The sequence below is a fragment of the Diorhabda sublineata genome, chromosome 6 (genome assembly GCF_026230105.1).
Source record: "Diorhabda sublineata isolate icDioSubl1.1 chromosome 6, icDioSubl1.1, whole genome shotgun sequence".
Lineage (NCBI taxonomy): Eukaryota > Metazoa > Arthropoda > Insecta > Coleoptera > Chrysomelidae > Diorhabda > Diorhabda sublineata.
The window spans coordinates 35,939,212-35,956,099 of NC_079479.1; the positions used below are offsets into that span (position 1 = coordinate 35,939,212).

Genomic DNA, 16,888 nt, shown 5'->3' on the forward strand with positions numbered 1-16,888 from the left:
GATTGTGCCATCTTGTGAACAAATATTGACTTAAGAACTCTTTCAAGGGGTCGTTGACTTTTCGTGTTATTAAATATTTTTAACAACGTTTAATTGACTTTGTTTTTTTATCAAATTGTTTTATCTAATGAGATATTTATTTGTAAATATTTGTTTCATTTTAAACCTCTAGTGTTGCTGTTTTACCAACAAATCGTCACAGTCGAGTGGATACGCAAGGATTTCATGAAAAATAAATTATTCGCTGGCGTTGTCCTTGCTCTTACCTTCTTTTGAATCAGAATAAACCAGGAAGTATATCGGAAGGAAGTTAACATTGAAAAATCCCGATTTGAAATAAACAAAAATACTTGTAATACGCAAATTATATATAAAAATGTATTTTTTTCCAATTAAATTAGGAAAAAACTGTATAATTAACGTAATTAGGTAGTTTGATTTGATATTTATTTTAAAATTAAATTTTCCAGTACAAATATTGGATTCTGAACGCCTATTAACAAAATGGCGGTGGTGCACAGTAAAAGTGGGTTGAAAGACAATTTTTGTTGTTTAAATGAATCGAGTTCAAATCCCAACGCTTCCAATATTTTTAAACTTTTTTTTCATTCTCCACAGTGGTGTGTTTCATGAAATCGAGTGATTTTAGGGGATAAGGGATAAATAAAAGTACTGTCAGTTGTCAACGTCCAATTTTTCGCAAATTAATTACAATAAAAATTTATTTTTTAAAAATAAGTTTCTCCATTGAAAGCATGGGATATTCGAATAACAAGATCCAAATAATTGACAGCCCAAAACTTAACAACATTATTCCCCACGAATCGTAAGCCTAAAATGGATAGTTTTCACTTTCAGTCAGGTAACTTGCTAAACGACTATAATAAATTACTTACTATATTAAAAACACTGAAGTAAATCGGGCTTTTACTAGCGGAAAATATCAATTGTAACAATGGTCGGTGTACAAGATAGATACTGAGACTGAATTTGTTCATAAATTGAAATAATCGTAAAGATAAAAATTGATTTATAAAACCTAAAAGTTAAAAATATTATTGTAACAAAATCAGTTCTATGATTCGTACCAAGTTGAAATTTACACGTCTGTGGATTTCTACTATGCTTTTTAAAAACATTCGATTGGTGAAGTTTAATTTGGCGCGCGTCTATACGAATTGTTATAGTACAGTCAAATTGTGTCAAGTTATTTTTTTATTGTATTATTGCATTTATCGACTATATTTTAAAACTCATTTCCAAATTTTTATCAACCTTATCGATCAGTAAATCATTTAAATAATTAAATTTGTCGTTGAAATACCCCTAAACAACGTTTTACCCACAGAACCTGATTTACGTTACGATTTTAACAAACTGGCAACGGTGTCTATGACATAGATACATTACGACGACGCACTTCCTTGTTCCGTAGCGCATGCCCAAATAATCCAGCAAACGGCTACTGCGAAAGTAGGCTTTAATAGAGCTATACTTAAGGCGTTTTCAAATCTTCGATATTCCGCTCGTCTTAATGAATTGTAGTCTCCGAATATACATACCACTATTATTATCAAACTTAATAACCATAAAATTAGAGAATAAATCTGAAAATATTTAAATGAAAGTAATCCTGCTTAATGCCCAACGCCGAAATATTTACCCCAGACAATTTTACGTGTAGATGTTTTTTTGTAGCTAATATATAACCTAAAATAGTTCCTATAAACCACGGAGTGGCTCTGGTTTCTGTTTTATAGTAAAATTCGTTTAGATACGTAGTAGCGGAGCCTCTAAAATGTTTCAGTAAACAATAAATACAATCTCATAAATAGTATACAGATAAACTACCAAGCGGCGTTGCACGATTTAATGAGTTTTCAGTAAACCTTCCGGATTCTTCACACTTACCTTATAAAATACGCAGTTTCGACTGCGGACATTTCGTAAATATAAGCTCTAGTGAAAGATAATGTAATTGAAAGAATAATTAGCGTAATTATCGTACCGATTCCTATTTTGTAAGATAATCTAAATAACCAAAATATTATCGGCGATAAAATGTATAACTGCATATCGACGTCTAAATACCAAGTATGAACAGTACACTGAAAATGTCCTACAAATATTAATTATGTAATATTATTTTGGTTTCGTTACCATTTCCTCGACGTTCACTTGATTTTGTACGTAAAGTATTGAAGACCACCAATAATTCCGACAATTTTTTATATTTGCTAATAATATACTCCAATGGGGTCCAGATCCCATATATTTCCCCAATGTAGTGAAAACGAGTATCGAAGCAGCCAACGCGGGTGTCAAACTAACAAAAAATATTAAAACTTAATTTGTACGAATCGAATTTACCAGATTTTTCCTCACCGTATATATCGATGTAAATAATGTTTCATAATCTCGATAAAAGTCATTTTACTTTTCATATTTTTATCAAAAAATACGTAAGTTACTAAAATTCCTCCTATTAATAAAAAAGTATCGCACGCCAATGTTCCCCTAATCAATAACATACTGTATATCACTTCTGTAAACTAAAAACAAACACAAATAAATGTATTAGTACAATTTTATTAGACCGTTATTATTGAAAAACCCTGTATAACAAAGTAATAACTCTTCCCTGTAGATTTCTATTACATTTCCTATATTTCTTCTGGATACTTTTTAATTACTCACTTACCTCGATGAAATTCTTGAAATTTATAATCGTCATTTCCTGATACACCATGTATACATGCTTGAATATTATCCATAACATACTTATAAATCTAAGTCCGTCCAGACAAGATAATTTAGAAGTTCGTTTTGGTACATCAAATAATATTTTACCGTTTGTATAAATTGAAAATGATACAAATATAGGGTGAATCATTACTAAAACAAAGAAAAAATATCTTGTATATCAAAGATAGGTAGGCAACACACATGACGTACCATATGATTGTATAGTGTGTTGCCTATATTAAAAAATATTGAAAGATAGTTAAATTAATGAAATTAATATAAATACAGGATATTATTTATCTTATGAATTGTTTTTTCTTAATTTCCAATATTTTCTGAATATGATACTCACCTTTTCGTTTAGATCTTAATCCTAAATCTATTGCTGTTGATGTTATTACAATCAACATATAGAGACACAATATAGTTCTAGAAAAAAAGGAAAACTTGATATATACTTAATTTTTTTAAAAAATTTACCTTTCCTATATCAAACTCTTGTAAATTGAATTAAGATGTTATTAATTTATTTTGATTTATAAAGTTCCTATAATCTTCGTAGTGTTTTGACATGTTGCCAAATTTCTTTTACATTCATCTTTCCACGTACTTACATTCCAATAATGGCGTCCGTATCTAACTTCGGATATGACTCAATAAAAGTTTGACATGTTACAGATGTAGAAGTAAGACCTAAAGTGTCTAATCCTTCTAAAATTTTTTCGGCATCATTATCAGAGCAGTTGCTAGGTAAACATAATGCCCACGAACAACGTTTTGTTTTATTATATCCATCAGCTACGTGCAACATAATATTTTTTAAGTAGATCTAAAAATATTCCCGAAGGAATAAAGTAAAGATTCATTAAAATAGAGATATTGAAAATTATATTCGTTTCGTTAGCAAGAGCGTCGAAAAACCGGCAACATTGCCTTAGCTTGTACTCGATTAATGAAACTATAATAGTTCAGTCAAAGTTGTATTAAAATTCATTTACCACACATTATTATTAGTAGGTATAAATATGTGTTTGTTTATTGGAAAAATCGATTATAAAGAAAATACTATCATTTTATTGATAATATATAGTAAAATGTAAAAGTTTTTTTAACGTAAAATTGAGCTTTTAATTTGATACGTATTTTAAAATATTCCTATGCTTCAACTAACTCAAGTAGACATACTTCATTAAAGATATCAATATGATTATGAAACAAAATGAGGTAAATTTTTTGATAGTATGATTGTAAATACAATGTTGAAATAAAATAACATATAATTAAAATCCACATTAACTGTACTATAAACACTCGCTCGAATCGGAAACGGATGTTTTTGAAAAGGTTAATACGAACGCGTGAAATTTCATTATTAAGTAAAGATAAAAAAATAATTTTCCTTGCAAATATTCACATATTTATTATTGAAATTGAACCGATAAAATTAATATTAACATAACCAAACTCATGAAAATAATCATTTTACACAATATATTAAGTGAATAATTACACGTTTTCAAATGTCAATGATGTCTTACAATAGTGTATTATTGGTTGTCTACCTATCATTTTTTTATCAAATGATTTATCTAACAATTTCCCGTTAATTTGAACGTACTTGTCTATTCAACAAACTTGAGACTAAGTTGGGTTATTTAAAATATCTTAACCTAACATTTTCTGTTCATATTTATATCGATATCTATTTTCGTTTGCAATTCTCATATGTTACTGGCGAAAAATAAAAAACAATTAATACTACACATCAATATGTGATTAATATCATGTGACTAGTAAAAACAAATTTAATTGGCTTCTCCTATTTGCTACGCCAAAAGCGGTATTTCTGCACAACGTTGCCATATTGTTAGATTCGTGAAAAAATATTTTTTGATTAAATTTCTTACCTTGTCGTGTTGTTTTTTATATTATTTTAGTCAAATTTATTATATTATATTATGTAGTAATAAGGATCAAATCTATTACATTTTTATAGCAAATTTAGTTTTACCAACAATTCCTCGAGTGGCAACACTGCGCTCGAAAGTTTTTTATTAGACATTTAACGCAGTAGCGCGGGAAAACGATAATTTCTGAATCCCTCCTTTATTAGTGACCGATTGAAATACTTACGTGATCTCGGGAATAAATTCGATTATTTTCTATTAGTGAACGGTTGAAAATTACATGTCCTAAACAGTATTTTCCTATTATATGATCATTTATGGAATTGATTTCGATACATTGTTCAAAGTTTCCCAATTCGCCGAGATTGTACGACATAACTCCCGCCGGTATTTTAGAAGAAGCATCAAACACTGTGAAAATTAATCGAAATATATTGTTTTAGTCAATTTATGTGTTGTGAATATGTGAATATGAAAATTAGTGATTAAGTTGTGTGAAATGTGATTATGAAATTTTCGGTGTACATGGAACTTCACAATATGGCGGAGGAAACTAAGATATTTTGTTTAAGGTAAAAATTTCGATTAACTAAAATGTAATATAGTGATTAACGTGTTAAATATCGTAATATAAAAACAATGAGATAGAAATCAGTACTTGAGATAAAGTAGTTTTTTGTTTTACCTACTTTGCAACGCCCAAATACCATCAAGATCGTTGGTATCATTCAATTTATTTAAAAACAAAGATATTGTTAATCGACATTGTGTCGAAACACCATCGCTGGTACTTATGCTTCTTAATTTTTTTAATAATTCAAATTCGTTATAAATAGAAACTGTAATAAACATTGGATAAATGAAAATAAGTACGAATAAGTAAAAATTCATGATTTACAAATTAATATTATGGAAGATAGTGACTTGGTGATTTTCTATAAATACCTGCAGTGGTAAATGTATTAAAATTAATGAACTCGTTATCAAAATGATACGAGGTGCAATCAAATATTCGACTAATGAATATATTAAGCAACAAGTATATACAGGGGGTATGTTTGAAAACGGTTAATATAGAAATTTAAAGATTTAAAGAATAAGGTTATGTTAGTAAGTTCGATTCCTGTCTAGATATTTTGGGCCGTAACAGCTCAAATAATGGATTTACGTAAAATATATTTATGTTTATGTTTGGAAATACTTGATCTGGAAAGAAAACTTAAATAAATCGTAAAAAAAAATGATTCGGGTAAATTTGATTTAATTTTAGTGTTGCTTTGACTTGACGTGTCATATATACGAGGTTCTTTACAAAAGTATCGACCGTATTTTCCTATTTTTTAGCATTCAATAAGTTAAATGCGGACAGGACCGGCTTTACGGCCCACTATAAGTGCATTATACCAGATTTTAATTATTAACCGAACAAAAATGTTTTTCGGAGGTGTTAAGTAAGAAGATTCGATATATTGAGATTATGACTATAATAAAAACACTCGACTACTTAAATTTGATCATACAAAAACAAAAATTTCCATAAATATTTTTTTATTCGATGTCAAATGTCAAAATAATGTCAAAATTTGTTTAGAAATTTAGACGTAATGAGTCACGTGACTCATATATGTAATTTAGTGAGGATTTTCGAGATATTGTTGATTATCTGAAACGAAAAAAATTAGTCATTTCATGTTTTTAATAAAACTAAATGCAAACTTACGATTTATTTTGAAAATATCATTTTTTCAATTTCAATCAACGGGCTTTCGAATACCAATATCCATAATATCGATACCCAAAACATAATCATCAAAATTCCACAAACATCGTAAACCTAAAATATAAACAAGTATCCAGAGCGTCTCAAAATTACCTGGAATTAGTCACAAGCCCTAATTACTGACTAAAACACGTTTCGATAACCAACTTACCGTCTTCAGATACTACCGTTAAAGAAAATCAATCTAATAAGATGAATAAAAATATAGATTCAACTTACCATGTTGAATATTCCGAAATACATCGGTGTTTTTACCGAAAGAAATATTATTTTGAGAATCGTCACGTGCAACAAATATACGCTAAAGATGAATTTGTTCAAAAATTGAAATATCGAAAGCGACAGAAATTTGTTAATTATACCTGCAATAAATAAAATTGCGTTAATATCGAGAATATTCGCTGCGAGGTAATGACGTAATTACCTCCGTGTTCCGTGGCGCAAGCCCAAATAATCCATCCGACGGACGTCGCGAAAAATGGCCTAACTAACGCTATAGCTAATGAATTTTCGAGTCTCCGGTAATCGCTCGATCTCAAAGTACTATGACCGGATAGTATACAAGTTACTATAATTGTTAAATTTAGTACCCAAAGACATATTAAATGTATCTGAAATATATAAATCGCTTTCGGTTATATACAGTAAACATATATAATAATATATAAATAAAAATACTTTCAAATCCTTATTCAATTGAAATTTCCGTATTTTCGTTAGTTGTTTCATGTAAACTAAAACACGATCGATCGATTTGGTAGCGACGAATTCGGAAAACGTTGTTGAAATACGCAGAAACGACGTAAAAAAACTCTTTCTTAGAATGTGACTTTATATTTATTCGATGTATTCGACGAGCACGTGTTGTTATGACAAAGACACGACCGACAGCGTTGCCGGTATGGAAAAAAATAATTTAGATTTAGAGAATTTATAATTTAGAAAAGTTTTCAAAGAAAACGGGGTTTTGAAGCTGATATTTCCCTTATGAAATTCATTTCGTATTTTTATTAGTTGTTTCATGTAAACTAGAACACGATTGAACGATTTGGTAGCGACGAATTAGGAAATCGTCGTTGAAATACGCAGAAACGACGTAAAAAAACTCTGTCTCAGAATGTGACTTTATCGTTATTCGAACAAAGACACGACCGACAGCGTTGCCGGTATGGAAAAAAATAATTTAGATTTAGAGAATTTATAATTTAGAAAAGTTTTCAAAGAAAACGGGGTTTTGAAGCTGATATTTCCCTTATGAAATTCATTTCGTATTCTTATTAGTTGTTTCATGTAAACTAGAACACGATTGAACGATTTGGTAGCGACGAATTCGGAAATCGTCGTTGAAATACGTAGAAACGACGTAAAAAACTCTGTCTCAGAATGTGACTTTATCGTTATTCGAACAAAGACACGACCGACAGCGTTGCCGGTATGCAAAAAAATAATTTAGATTTAGAGAATTTATAATTTAGAAAAGTTTTCAAAGAAAACGGGGTTTTGAAGCTGAGATTTCCCTTATGAAATTCATTTCGTATTTTTATTAGTTGTTTCATGTAAACTAGAACACGATTGAACGATTTGGTAGCGACGAATTCGGAAATCGTCGTTGAAATACGTAGAAACGACGTAAAAAACTCTGTCTCAGAATGTGACTTTATCGTTATTCGAACAAAGACACGACCGACAGCGTTGCCGGTATGCAAAAAAATAATTTAGATTTAGAGAATTTATAATTTAGAAAAGTTTTCAAAGAAAACGGGGTTTTGAAGCTGAGATTTCCCTTATGAAATTCATTTCGTATTTTTATTAGTTGTTTCATGTAAACTAGAACACGATTGAACGATTTGGTAGCGACGAATTCGGAAATCGTCGTTGAAATACGCAGAAACGACGTAAAAAAACTCTTTATTAGAATGTGACTTTATATTTATTCGATGTATTCGACGAGCACGTGTTGTTATGACAAAGACACGACCGACAGCGTTGCCGGTATGGAAAAAAATAATTTAGATTTAGAGAATTTATAATTTAGAAAAGTTTTCAAAGAAAACGGGGTTTTGAAGCTGATATTTCCCTTATGAAATTCATTTCGTATTTTTATTAGTTGTTTCATGTAAACTAGAACACGATTGAACGATTTGGTAGCGACGAATTAGGAAATCGTCGTTGAAATACGCAGAAACGACGTAAAAAAACTCTGTCTCAGAATGTGACTTTATCGTTATTCGAACAAAGACACGACCGACAGCGTTGCCGGTATGGAAAAAAATAATTTACATTTAGAGAATTTATAATTTAGAAAAGTTTTCAAAGAAAACGGGGTTTGAAGCTGAGATTTCCCTTATGAAATTCATTTTTTAACCTCGTATCGGAAGTAATCATATGGAAAGAATCGTCGAGATAGAAGGAGATAAAAAATATAAAACAGCAGAGGACAGAACCGGACTGAGACGTACATTGGAAATTGTATAAACTAATAATTCGAAGTAATTTGTGTCAAGCATTTGAAAAATGAAACTTACCTTTCTTAATTTAATTATTTTATCCGTTCTTGATAGAACATAACCTAAAATAGCTCCCAGTAACCAGGGAGTAGCTCTCGTTTCCGTTTTAAAATAATACTGATTCATGTATACATCAAGGTCACCCCTAAAAGTATATTTTTGTATAATTACGTAAAAATATTCAGTCGTGGTATCGTTTTTTCTTTATTTTTGATAAATATATCACCAGAAAATTCGTTATTCAAGCCCGAGAGTACAAAAATTAATCTAGTATCTAATTTTGTGAATTTTAATAACGAGATTGTTACCTCAAATAATGAGTATTCGTTATAGCCGACATTTCATACGAATAAGCCCTTGTGAATGATAAAAACATCGAAAGAAATGCCGATAATAATAAAAAAGCGATTCCTAGTCTAGGAGATTTTTTCAACGACCAAAATATCAATGGAGACATTAAATACAACTGCATATCGACGTTTAAATACCAAGTTTGATCGGCGCACTAAAAACAAAACACCTCAATCCGTAAATTATATAAATCGAAAATTGTTCTCACCATTTTATCGACATTCACAATATTTTGGATGTATAATATTGTGGACCACCAAGATTTTTGACATCGCCCCGCTAGATCCACCATTAAAGTCCAATTAGGTCCGGAGCCTAAATATTTAACTACAGTTATATGCAGTAAAACCACCCCCACCACCGATGGTGTCAAACTAAAAACATATATACGTAAAAACCGTTGAAAAATAATCATTAGAATATGTAAATTTATTAGATACACCTCGTATATTAACCGGTACGATGCTTATTTAATTTAATTCAACAATCACGACCCTGTATACCATATTCTAATAACGTCTTTTTTATGACCCTGTATATGAACACTAATCTGTCTAATACACCCCGTATATCACATCTTACAATTTTTCAACAACAAAATATTTTTCTGAGTGTATAAATCATCCGTTATTTTCGTTTAACGTCTGGCAACGTTGTTTAAATGTGATATTATACTGGCTATATAATAAACGTCAATTTTGATGACGTCATTTCAACTCACCGTATATATCTGTGAAGATAATGTTTTAGAATCTTGGTAAAAGTCATATTATGTTGTTGATTTTTTTTGAAAAACACATAAGTTACTAAGATACCTCCGATTAATAAAAACGTATCGCAAGCTAGTCCTCCATTATATATAAACATACTAGGCCACGAATCTGTAAACTACAAATTACTTAAATGTGCAAAATAATAGGTAATTAAATGTACTAAACTAAAATTTCAATCATTAATTCCAATCAAGAGATAGAGTAGCGCCATCTATTAAACGTTTATAACATTTTCTTTTAAAATTTAGTATTTAACTCCCTCTGGTGTCGATTTGTTTAATCAATCTATCGAATCCAATACTTTTTATAAAATTTTAATTAAAATAAATCTTACGACTTACGTTGACGAAATCTTTGGAATTTACTAACGGTCCTCCCAAATATCCTAAATATACGTGTAACGTCACGATCCAAATCATACTAATAACTCTTATACCGTCAAGACAAGAAAGCATCGAATTACGTTTTGGTATAGTGAATAAAAGTTTGAAATTATTGAGTAAAGAAAACGCTTTAATTGTCTTATAAACCATTCCTGAAAAAATTGTGTATATTAAATATTTGATATTTTCGTTAAATTCAAATGTAGACAACCAAGATTACATTTATTCCAATTTTAGCGAATTTGTTTCCTTTTTTTAGTGCCGCGTCGATTTGTTTCCTTCTTTTAGTGACGTTTAGATTTTCGTCTGTCGTTCTTTCCAAATTACCTCGGAATCAAATTGCATCCTAATAAATATGTATCGTTAATCTCTTAATCAAAATTATCGATCAAAAATTGATATTCATCAATATTGTGCTCACGAGACGTATGTAGTTTGAGTTGCCTATAATCAGTGTTAAATACATGTATTGTGTAATAGTGGTTGCCTATCATTATCATCAGATATCTTTTTATTTCTATTCAACAACCCTATATAATGATCTCACCTTTTTCTTTTGATTTTTTTGTTGTATCTAACAATGTAGAAATTATAATTATCAATAAAATAGTACTGAAAATTGTTCTGAAACAAAAATAGTGAGGGATATATTGGCATTGGACATTTTTTTATGGGACTTACGTTCCATATATTTCGCTAACATTAAAATTGACATAAGGATCGTATTTAGTTTGACATATTACTGATGATATTGACATATTTAGAGTATCTGTCATACGCATTAACTGTAGAGCGTCATTTTCGGTACAACTATCAGGTAAACAGATTCCCCACTTGAGGTTACCGGCAAAAATATGACCTTCAGCTACTTTCATCATTAGGTTTTTCAAGTATACCTGAAAGTCATTTTAATAATTAAAATATTGAAATTGATATAATTATATAGTTTTATGAGAAAACATCGTCAACGCCCTCTGTTGGTTAATAGTAGCACTATATAAATTTATAATATCTATGGTGGAAAATCTATGAAAATTGTATTCTATTTTTTCGAAATCATTCGAGATATCGATTTATCTTTGACATTAATCAATTGAAAAAACATATCCTAATTAAATTTAACATCTTCAGGTTAATATTTGTGGGTTAAAGTTGAAGTAAATAGTAAACTAAAATTAAAGGTATCTGTAATTATGAGAATAGTCATACTTACATGCCGTTGGGAATAATTTGAAGTTTCATAGATGGCGCTACGGTTAACTACTGCATTTCCCAGACAATATTTACCGGAAATATTCTTAAATTTGATATTTATACATTGTTGAAAATTTCCTAATTCTGCGAAATTATACGAAAGCAGACCGGATGGAAATTTAGCGGTGGCATCAAACACTGTAATGTACAGAAAATAATACTAAAAATGGGACGTTTAGGACAAAAAAATATTTGGTAAAATGTTTCGTAGTTTTTTAACGTTTCATTCAAGATTGTACAGCCACATTTGAATTAAACTACATAAAATTTGATATCGTTATATTTAAATGTAGACAACCAACATTACACGCTTCTTTCAATTTTAGTGGATTTGTTTCCTTTTTTTAGTAACGCATAGATTTGTTTCCTAATTTTAATTGACGTTTCTATTTGTTTCTTTTTTTTAGTGATACGTTATATATCGTTTATTTTTTAATCAAAAGTTGTTTTTGATATTAATAACTTATTTTTATTTTAAGTTTTAAGTTCACGCGAAGTATGTATTAACATTTTTTCGCAAAAGTTTATTTGGTAAAAAAATATTCGAGGTTAAAATCAACGGATGCCTTCACACGAATCATTTTCTTCGCTTTTTGGTGTTTATTTTAATATTTTTTATTTCTTTTAAGGGTTAACTAACAAAATAAATTTCCGATTGTTAAAAAATATGAGTAAGTACTTACTTTGTAATGCCCAATTATCCCCATCGCTTTTAGTGTCATTCAAAGTTTCCAAATATAGCGTAAAGTCTTTTAGACATTCTCTTGATAACGCGATACTATGTATCGAAGTACCACTCGATATATTAAAAGGTGGAATGAAAGTATAATCGGAAATAACAGTCGATATCACCCCGCAAAACACAAACAATTTCCAACTGATCTTCATCTTTTTGTTGTTTATTGTCGAGTGATTATTATATTCGTACATATTTACGATTTCTCGAAATAACATCAATTTCGTGACGTATTTTTTATTAGCAATAATCCAAGTTTAATTAAAATTGTTAATACATTTATTATACAATAATATTAGAATTGAAACTTGGGAAATTCTACACAACGAATAAATTACTATTTATTGAAATGTGTATGTCTGAATTTAATTATCTCGTTTCGTTATTTTAAGAAAACGAGTTGCATGCAATAAAATAATTCATATCTACAAGACAACACTACTCTACACAATTTATTCGAAACAATTTTTTTGTAATTGTTTTGAAATTCATTTTTTTATAATTTTTGATTGACAGATCGAAATTTGAGGTCAAAATACGATTTGACACTAACAATTCGAGTATTTTTTGTTGTTTTAGTCTTTGATTTAGTGAAATATTTGGATAACGTCTTTAAAAAAACGATTTTCAAAGTTTTTCTTCTACTTATTCAGCAGCAAATATGTTGAGAAATCGTTGAGAGTTGTAACAGACGACAGTTTTGAATGACAAACCTCCATCGTTTATTTTTATGAATAAGGGAACGTTAAAGTTATAAAGAATCCGTATTTCATGGGGGTGTCATAACAAATCACTCGATAAATCGTATTATAACAAATTTTTTTCCAAAAAATCGTTTTTATTCATCAATGTAATCTCCTTTAAGACCTATACAATCATTCCAAGGCTTCTCAATGCCTTGCTTGTAGAAAAAATTGTCTTTTGTCTTAAAATAACTATCGGTTTCAACAATTGCTTTTTCATTTGCCTAAATTTCTTACCGACGAGCATTGTTTTGATATCAGTTGTCTCTGGTGGCCAAATCTGGTCTATACTGTGGATGAGAAAGCAAATTGTTGGATTTAACCATCGAGTTGTGATTGTTTTAACATCCCCAAGTGACTGTTTTGTCTTTGGACGCTTCGGGAGTGATTTATCGATTGTAGTCCACTCATATTTTGATCGTTTTGAACCAGGAGTCAAATTATAGATCCATCTTTCATTTGTTACCACAAAAAATCTGATTAATTACGTGTAAACATCATCGACACCTTGTAAAAACGTTGTTGTTGATTTACCCTATAGAATAGTTAATGAAACTAGTTTGATTCATAGAAAATTATTTATTCGTTATAAAAGCTTACATAATTGTTTGTGTATATATAGAAATTGAATAGCACCTTGATGAGTATGTTAAGTTCGCGTTAAATGAAAATTAAAATCCCAACCATCACCTCATATTGAGCATATTATTATAATAACCGATATTAAACACGAAATCGATGTCAATATCGGTTTTTAAAAAACGGATTAACAAGAAATTAATATCGTTGGATTTCGATATAAAGTCTGAACGAATCGTAAAGATTTTGGCGGTTCCAGGCCGCCATTTTGTTTAAAACTAACCTCACTTCGTGTCAATTCACTTGAACTGCTTTTATTCAATTATTTTTGGTGGTTGGCGATTTAATCCGACGATATTAATAATTTTTATTAGTTTCTTATTGAAATCCGTTTGAAATTTTAAAACCCGATTCTACAGTTTCCGCACGGAAAGTGGAAAACCGGGTAAATATCTTAGATTTGAAAATACGATCAATTCGTATCACAGCTACAGTTACTAATATTATTTTTTAAAGGAAAAAAAAATAGTCCAGGAAGTGAAATCCATAAAAATTATTTTTGGTGTTGTACCAACAGTTTTTGAATTTTTGGAAATTATTTCGTCAATAACGTGGAAGGGGTTGAAAATTTCAATAAACAAACTTGTACAACGTGAAAAATATATGAGTGACTTTTTTTGTTAGAAATTTTCACGTTCTAAATACTTGTTTCTATACATTGTATCAAAATTTCGACGAAATACCAGTTTTTACCGGTGGTTTTCCCCATTTTTCACGGCACTTTGCATGCAAATCAATTTTTTTCCTTAAAAACTACTTGTTAACCAAAAATCATTGCTATTGATTTAAATATAAGGTTTTAGTAAAATTTTTACTACAGCGCCTGGACTATCAAGTATTATCTCAAATAACGACGTGGTAGGACAAGCAAAGACATTAACTGTTTGTTTTTAATGATATATGGCAACACTGAATGTCACAACAGACAAAAACCGGCCCTTAGTACAAAGTAAATTTTGAGAACTATCAAATTTTCATACAGATGAGATAATTACGTAATTTACACTTTTTTTTTTACTATCATTGACTGGCCTAGAAGTCAACGAACGATTTTTAAACAGATGAAATTTAATTTGACATTTCACAAGGTCGTTGCCAAGTTTGAAGATGCAAATCATGATGTAAAGACTACAAGGTGTGTTCTTATAGCCACAGCCAATGAGAGGCTTTTCCCGCTGTCGGCCATATTATTCTTCAGGCCAATCAATTCGATGCGGGAATTTGAATCTTTTCGTTTTAAGATTGTTATGAACGAAACGTTAAGCAACGAATGTGATACTTTTTTTAAAATGATATATTCTCGTTAATCAAACAATAAATATTTGATCAATGTTAAATCAACCACTAAAAAAATACAGAATAAACTTGTAAACACTCACCGTGTTGGAGGTTAAGTTGTATTTCTCCACATAAACTTTTTTCCATTCGTTAAGTAATTTAATATAGGAGATCTATAGAAACTAATATTTTTACAATTCGTATTTTTATTTGTGCACGAATACGTTTTAATTTACATAACTATTTTATACATTGAACGTAAATAATTATGAATCGGTCAGCTGGTGACAGCCAATATGGCGACTGCGCAGTTAATCATCGGAAGTAGTGTTTACATCATGATGCGCATAAAAACAATTTGGTTTCTAAATCGTTTGGTAACGATCTCGTAGGGTAGAGCTTAATTTACAAATTAATTTTAATTGAAACAGCAAGTTTAACGGCAGTTAACAATTAATTATGAGCGTATTATACTTTATATGTTATAATACAAACCTTAATAATATCTTATTAATATACCGAGTCTATTTATTATTTGTAACTTGATTCGCTGTCGTTATCCGCGAACCAATCTTTCGGCGGACTTCCACGACCTACGAAACTACTCGTAGCTTGAGTTCGATACTCTTGTGATACAACTTGAGTTATACCCCGCGGTCCGGAACTACTACTCGATTGGTTTGTCTGCCAGACGGTTCTATGTTCGCCTAATCGTTGCGGATTGAATCTAGAGCTGCGTTGAGACTTCGGGGTACCTTTAAAAAAAAATAAAAACATTTATTTAAACGGTTAAAATGAATTTTTATTGAATTTGTATTTGCGTTACCTTCGGGCGAAGTGAACTCGCTTGCGGTGTCGTATCTAGAAGGTGCTATCCATCGTTCGGTAAATTCGCTAGCCGATCTCGCTAAACTCGGTTGACTCAACGATCTAGCTAGAGAAGTGTGACCGGTCTCGGAATCTTCGTAATACCTTTTGTCCGGGTAATAACTGGACGTTTCCGATATGTTGTCGGTTCGTCCGAAATCTACCGTCATCTCCGACATTGATCTGAGATCGGCCTCGCTCCTGTAACTAGATCGAGAATTTTTCCTCGATCTTTGCGGCAAGACGAGAGGTTCTCTCGTTAAAGTTCGGACGGAGCTACCTCCGTCCGAATCGTATTCGTACAGGGTGGGTAAACTGCTACGTCGACTCCTATAAATTAATTTAAATGTTTGTAATAATCATGAGAATTAGTTAGGTTATATTCGGGCGAGGATTCTCCACAGGTAATAGCATAGTCTACTTCCGCCCGCCCTACACAATTGACTTTTGTGACGTCATAATTACGTCAGAGTTGCCATCTTGTGAAAGCTTCCGTTTTAGCGGGATTGTGGTTCGGTGTTTTATTCCGTATCGGCGTCAACGTATGATTTAAATAGTTTTTTGGTTTTTAAATCGTAATAGACTATTGCCGGCCTGCTTAGAGTTGTCGGAAATCGAATTTCGACATCGATGAAGCTCGGGTTGAAGCCGTACCAAAAAAAAATAGGAAAAAAGAAAATTCCTTGTAATTTGTGACGTCAGATGACAGTTTGACAGATTTGGTTGAGTAGACAGTCCTATTGTCCGTGGAGAGTCTCGGATATTGGGCAGTGTAATTTAGTATCGTTAAAATGATGATAAGAAAATAAAAGAGAAGAAAATATACCATGATCTGGACAAAAAAAAAATGATAAAAAGGTCAAAACTCGGTGCAATGTCTTTGTAAACAACAATTCGTAAATAATACTTATAGATTGTTATTATC

General features: G+C 30.5%; 3 protein-coding genes across 3 annotated transcripts in view; all 3 read right to left on the reverse strand.

The window, feature by feature from the left end:
* Positions 1-673: 673 nt before the first annotated feature.
* LOC130445390 (nose resistant to fluoxetine protein 6-like) lies at positions 674-5,443 on the reverse strand. Its single transcript, XM_056780984.1, has 11 exons — positions 4,879-5,443; positions 3,360-3,574; positions 3,098-3,174; positions 2,702-2,895; positions 2,386-2,552; positions 2,161-2,326; positions 1,912-2,108; positions 1,664-1,793; positions 1,421-1,607; positions 897-1,039; positions 674-832 (listed from the first exon to the last, which is right to left on the reverse strand). The coding sequence occupies exons 1-11, from the start codon at positions 5,026-5,028 to the stop codon at positions 722-724; spliced, it is 1,737 nt and encodes a 578-aa protein (XP_056636962.1). The 5' UTR covers positions 5,029-5,443; the 3' UTR covers positions 674-721.
* Positions 5,444-5,906: 463 nt separating this feature from the next.
* LOC130445389 (nose resistant to fluoxetine protein 6-like) lies at positions 5,907-12,882 on the reverse strand. Its single transcript, XM_056780983.1, has 13 exons — positions 12,384-12,882; positions 11,660-11,838; positions 11,128-11,342; positions 10,994-11,070; positions 10,405-10,598; positions 10,012-10,178; positions 9,499-9,664; positions 9,248-9,444; positions 8,958-9,084; positions 6,857-7,043; positions 6,652-6,794; positions 6,373-6,486; positions 5,907-6,315 (listed from the first exon to the last, which is right to left on the reverse strand). Exons 1-12 carry the CDS (start codon positions 12,652-12,654, stop codon positions 6,376-6,378), a joined length of 2,034 nt encoding a protein of 677 aa, XP_056636961.1. The 5' UTR covers positions 12,655-12,882; the 3' UTR covers positions 5,907-6,315; positions 6,373-6,375.
* An 853-nt stretch (positions 12,883-13,735) lies between these two features.
* The window catches only part of LOC130445388 (uncharacterized), a 31,164-nt gene continuing 28,011 nt past the window's right edge, over positions 13,736-16,888 (reverse strand). The window contains exons 10-11 of the mRNA XM_056780982.1: positions 15,923-16,293; positions 13,736-15,851 (exon numbers count right to left, since the gene is read on the reverse strand). Coding sequence (XP_056636960.1) covers positions 15,628-15,851; positions 15,923-16,293 — 595 coding nt within the window. The 3' untranslated portion in view covers positions 13,736-15,627. The remainder of the gene's footprint in view (positions 15,852-15,922; positions 16,294-16,888) is intronic.

What these genes read in the sequence shown, in the direction of transcription:
- LOC130445389 (XM_056780983.1), bottom strand. Translation starts at nt 12,654, where the DNA reads ATGTTATTTCGAGAAATCGTAAATATGTACGAATATAATAATCACTCG. An exon ending in CAAATTATTCCCAACGGCAT is followed by an intron (nt 11,343 to 11,659) that starts GTAAGTATGACT and finishes AATGACTTTCAG; the next exon opens with GTATACTTGAAAAACCTAAT. An exon ending in ACGAATACTCATTATTTGAG is followed by an intron (nt 9,085 to 9,247) that starts GTAACAATCTCG and finishes ATATACTTTTAG; the next exon opens with GGGTGACCTTGATGTATACA.
- LOC130445390 (XM_056780984.1), bottom strand. Translation starts at nt 5,028, where the DNA reads ATGTCGTACAATCTCGGCGAATTGGGAAACTTTGAACAATGTATCGAA. An exon ending in GAATTTATTCCCGAGATCAC is followed by an intron (nt 3,575 to 4,878) that starts GTAAGTATTTCA and finishes GAATATTTTTAG; the next exon opens with ATCTACTTAAAAAATATTAT. An exon ending in TATTTACATCGATATATACG is followed by an intron (nt 2,327 to 2,385) that starts GTGAGGAAAAAT and finishes ATTTTTTGTTAG; the next exon opens with TTTGACACCCGCGTTGGCTG.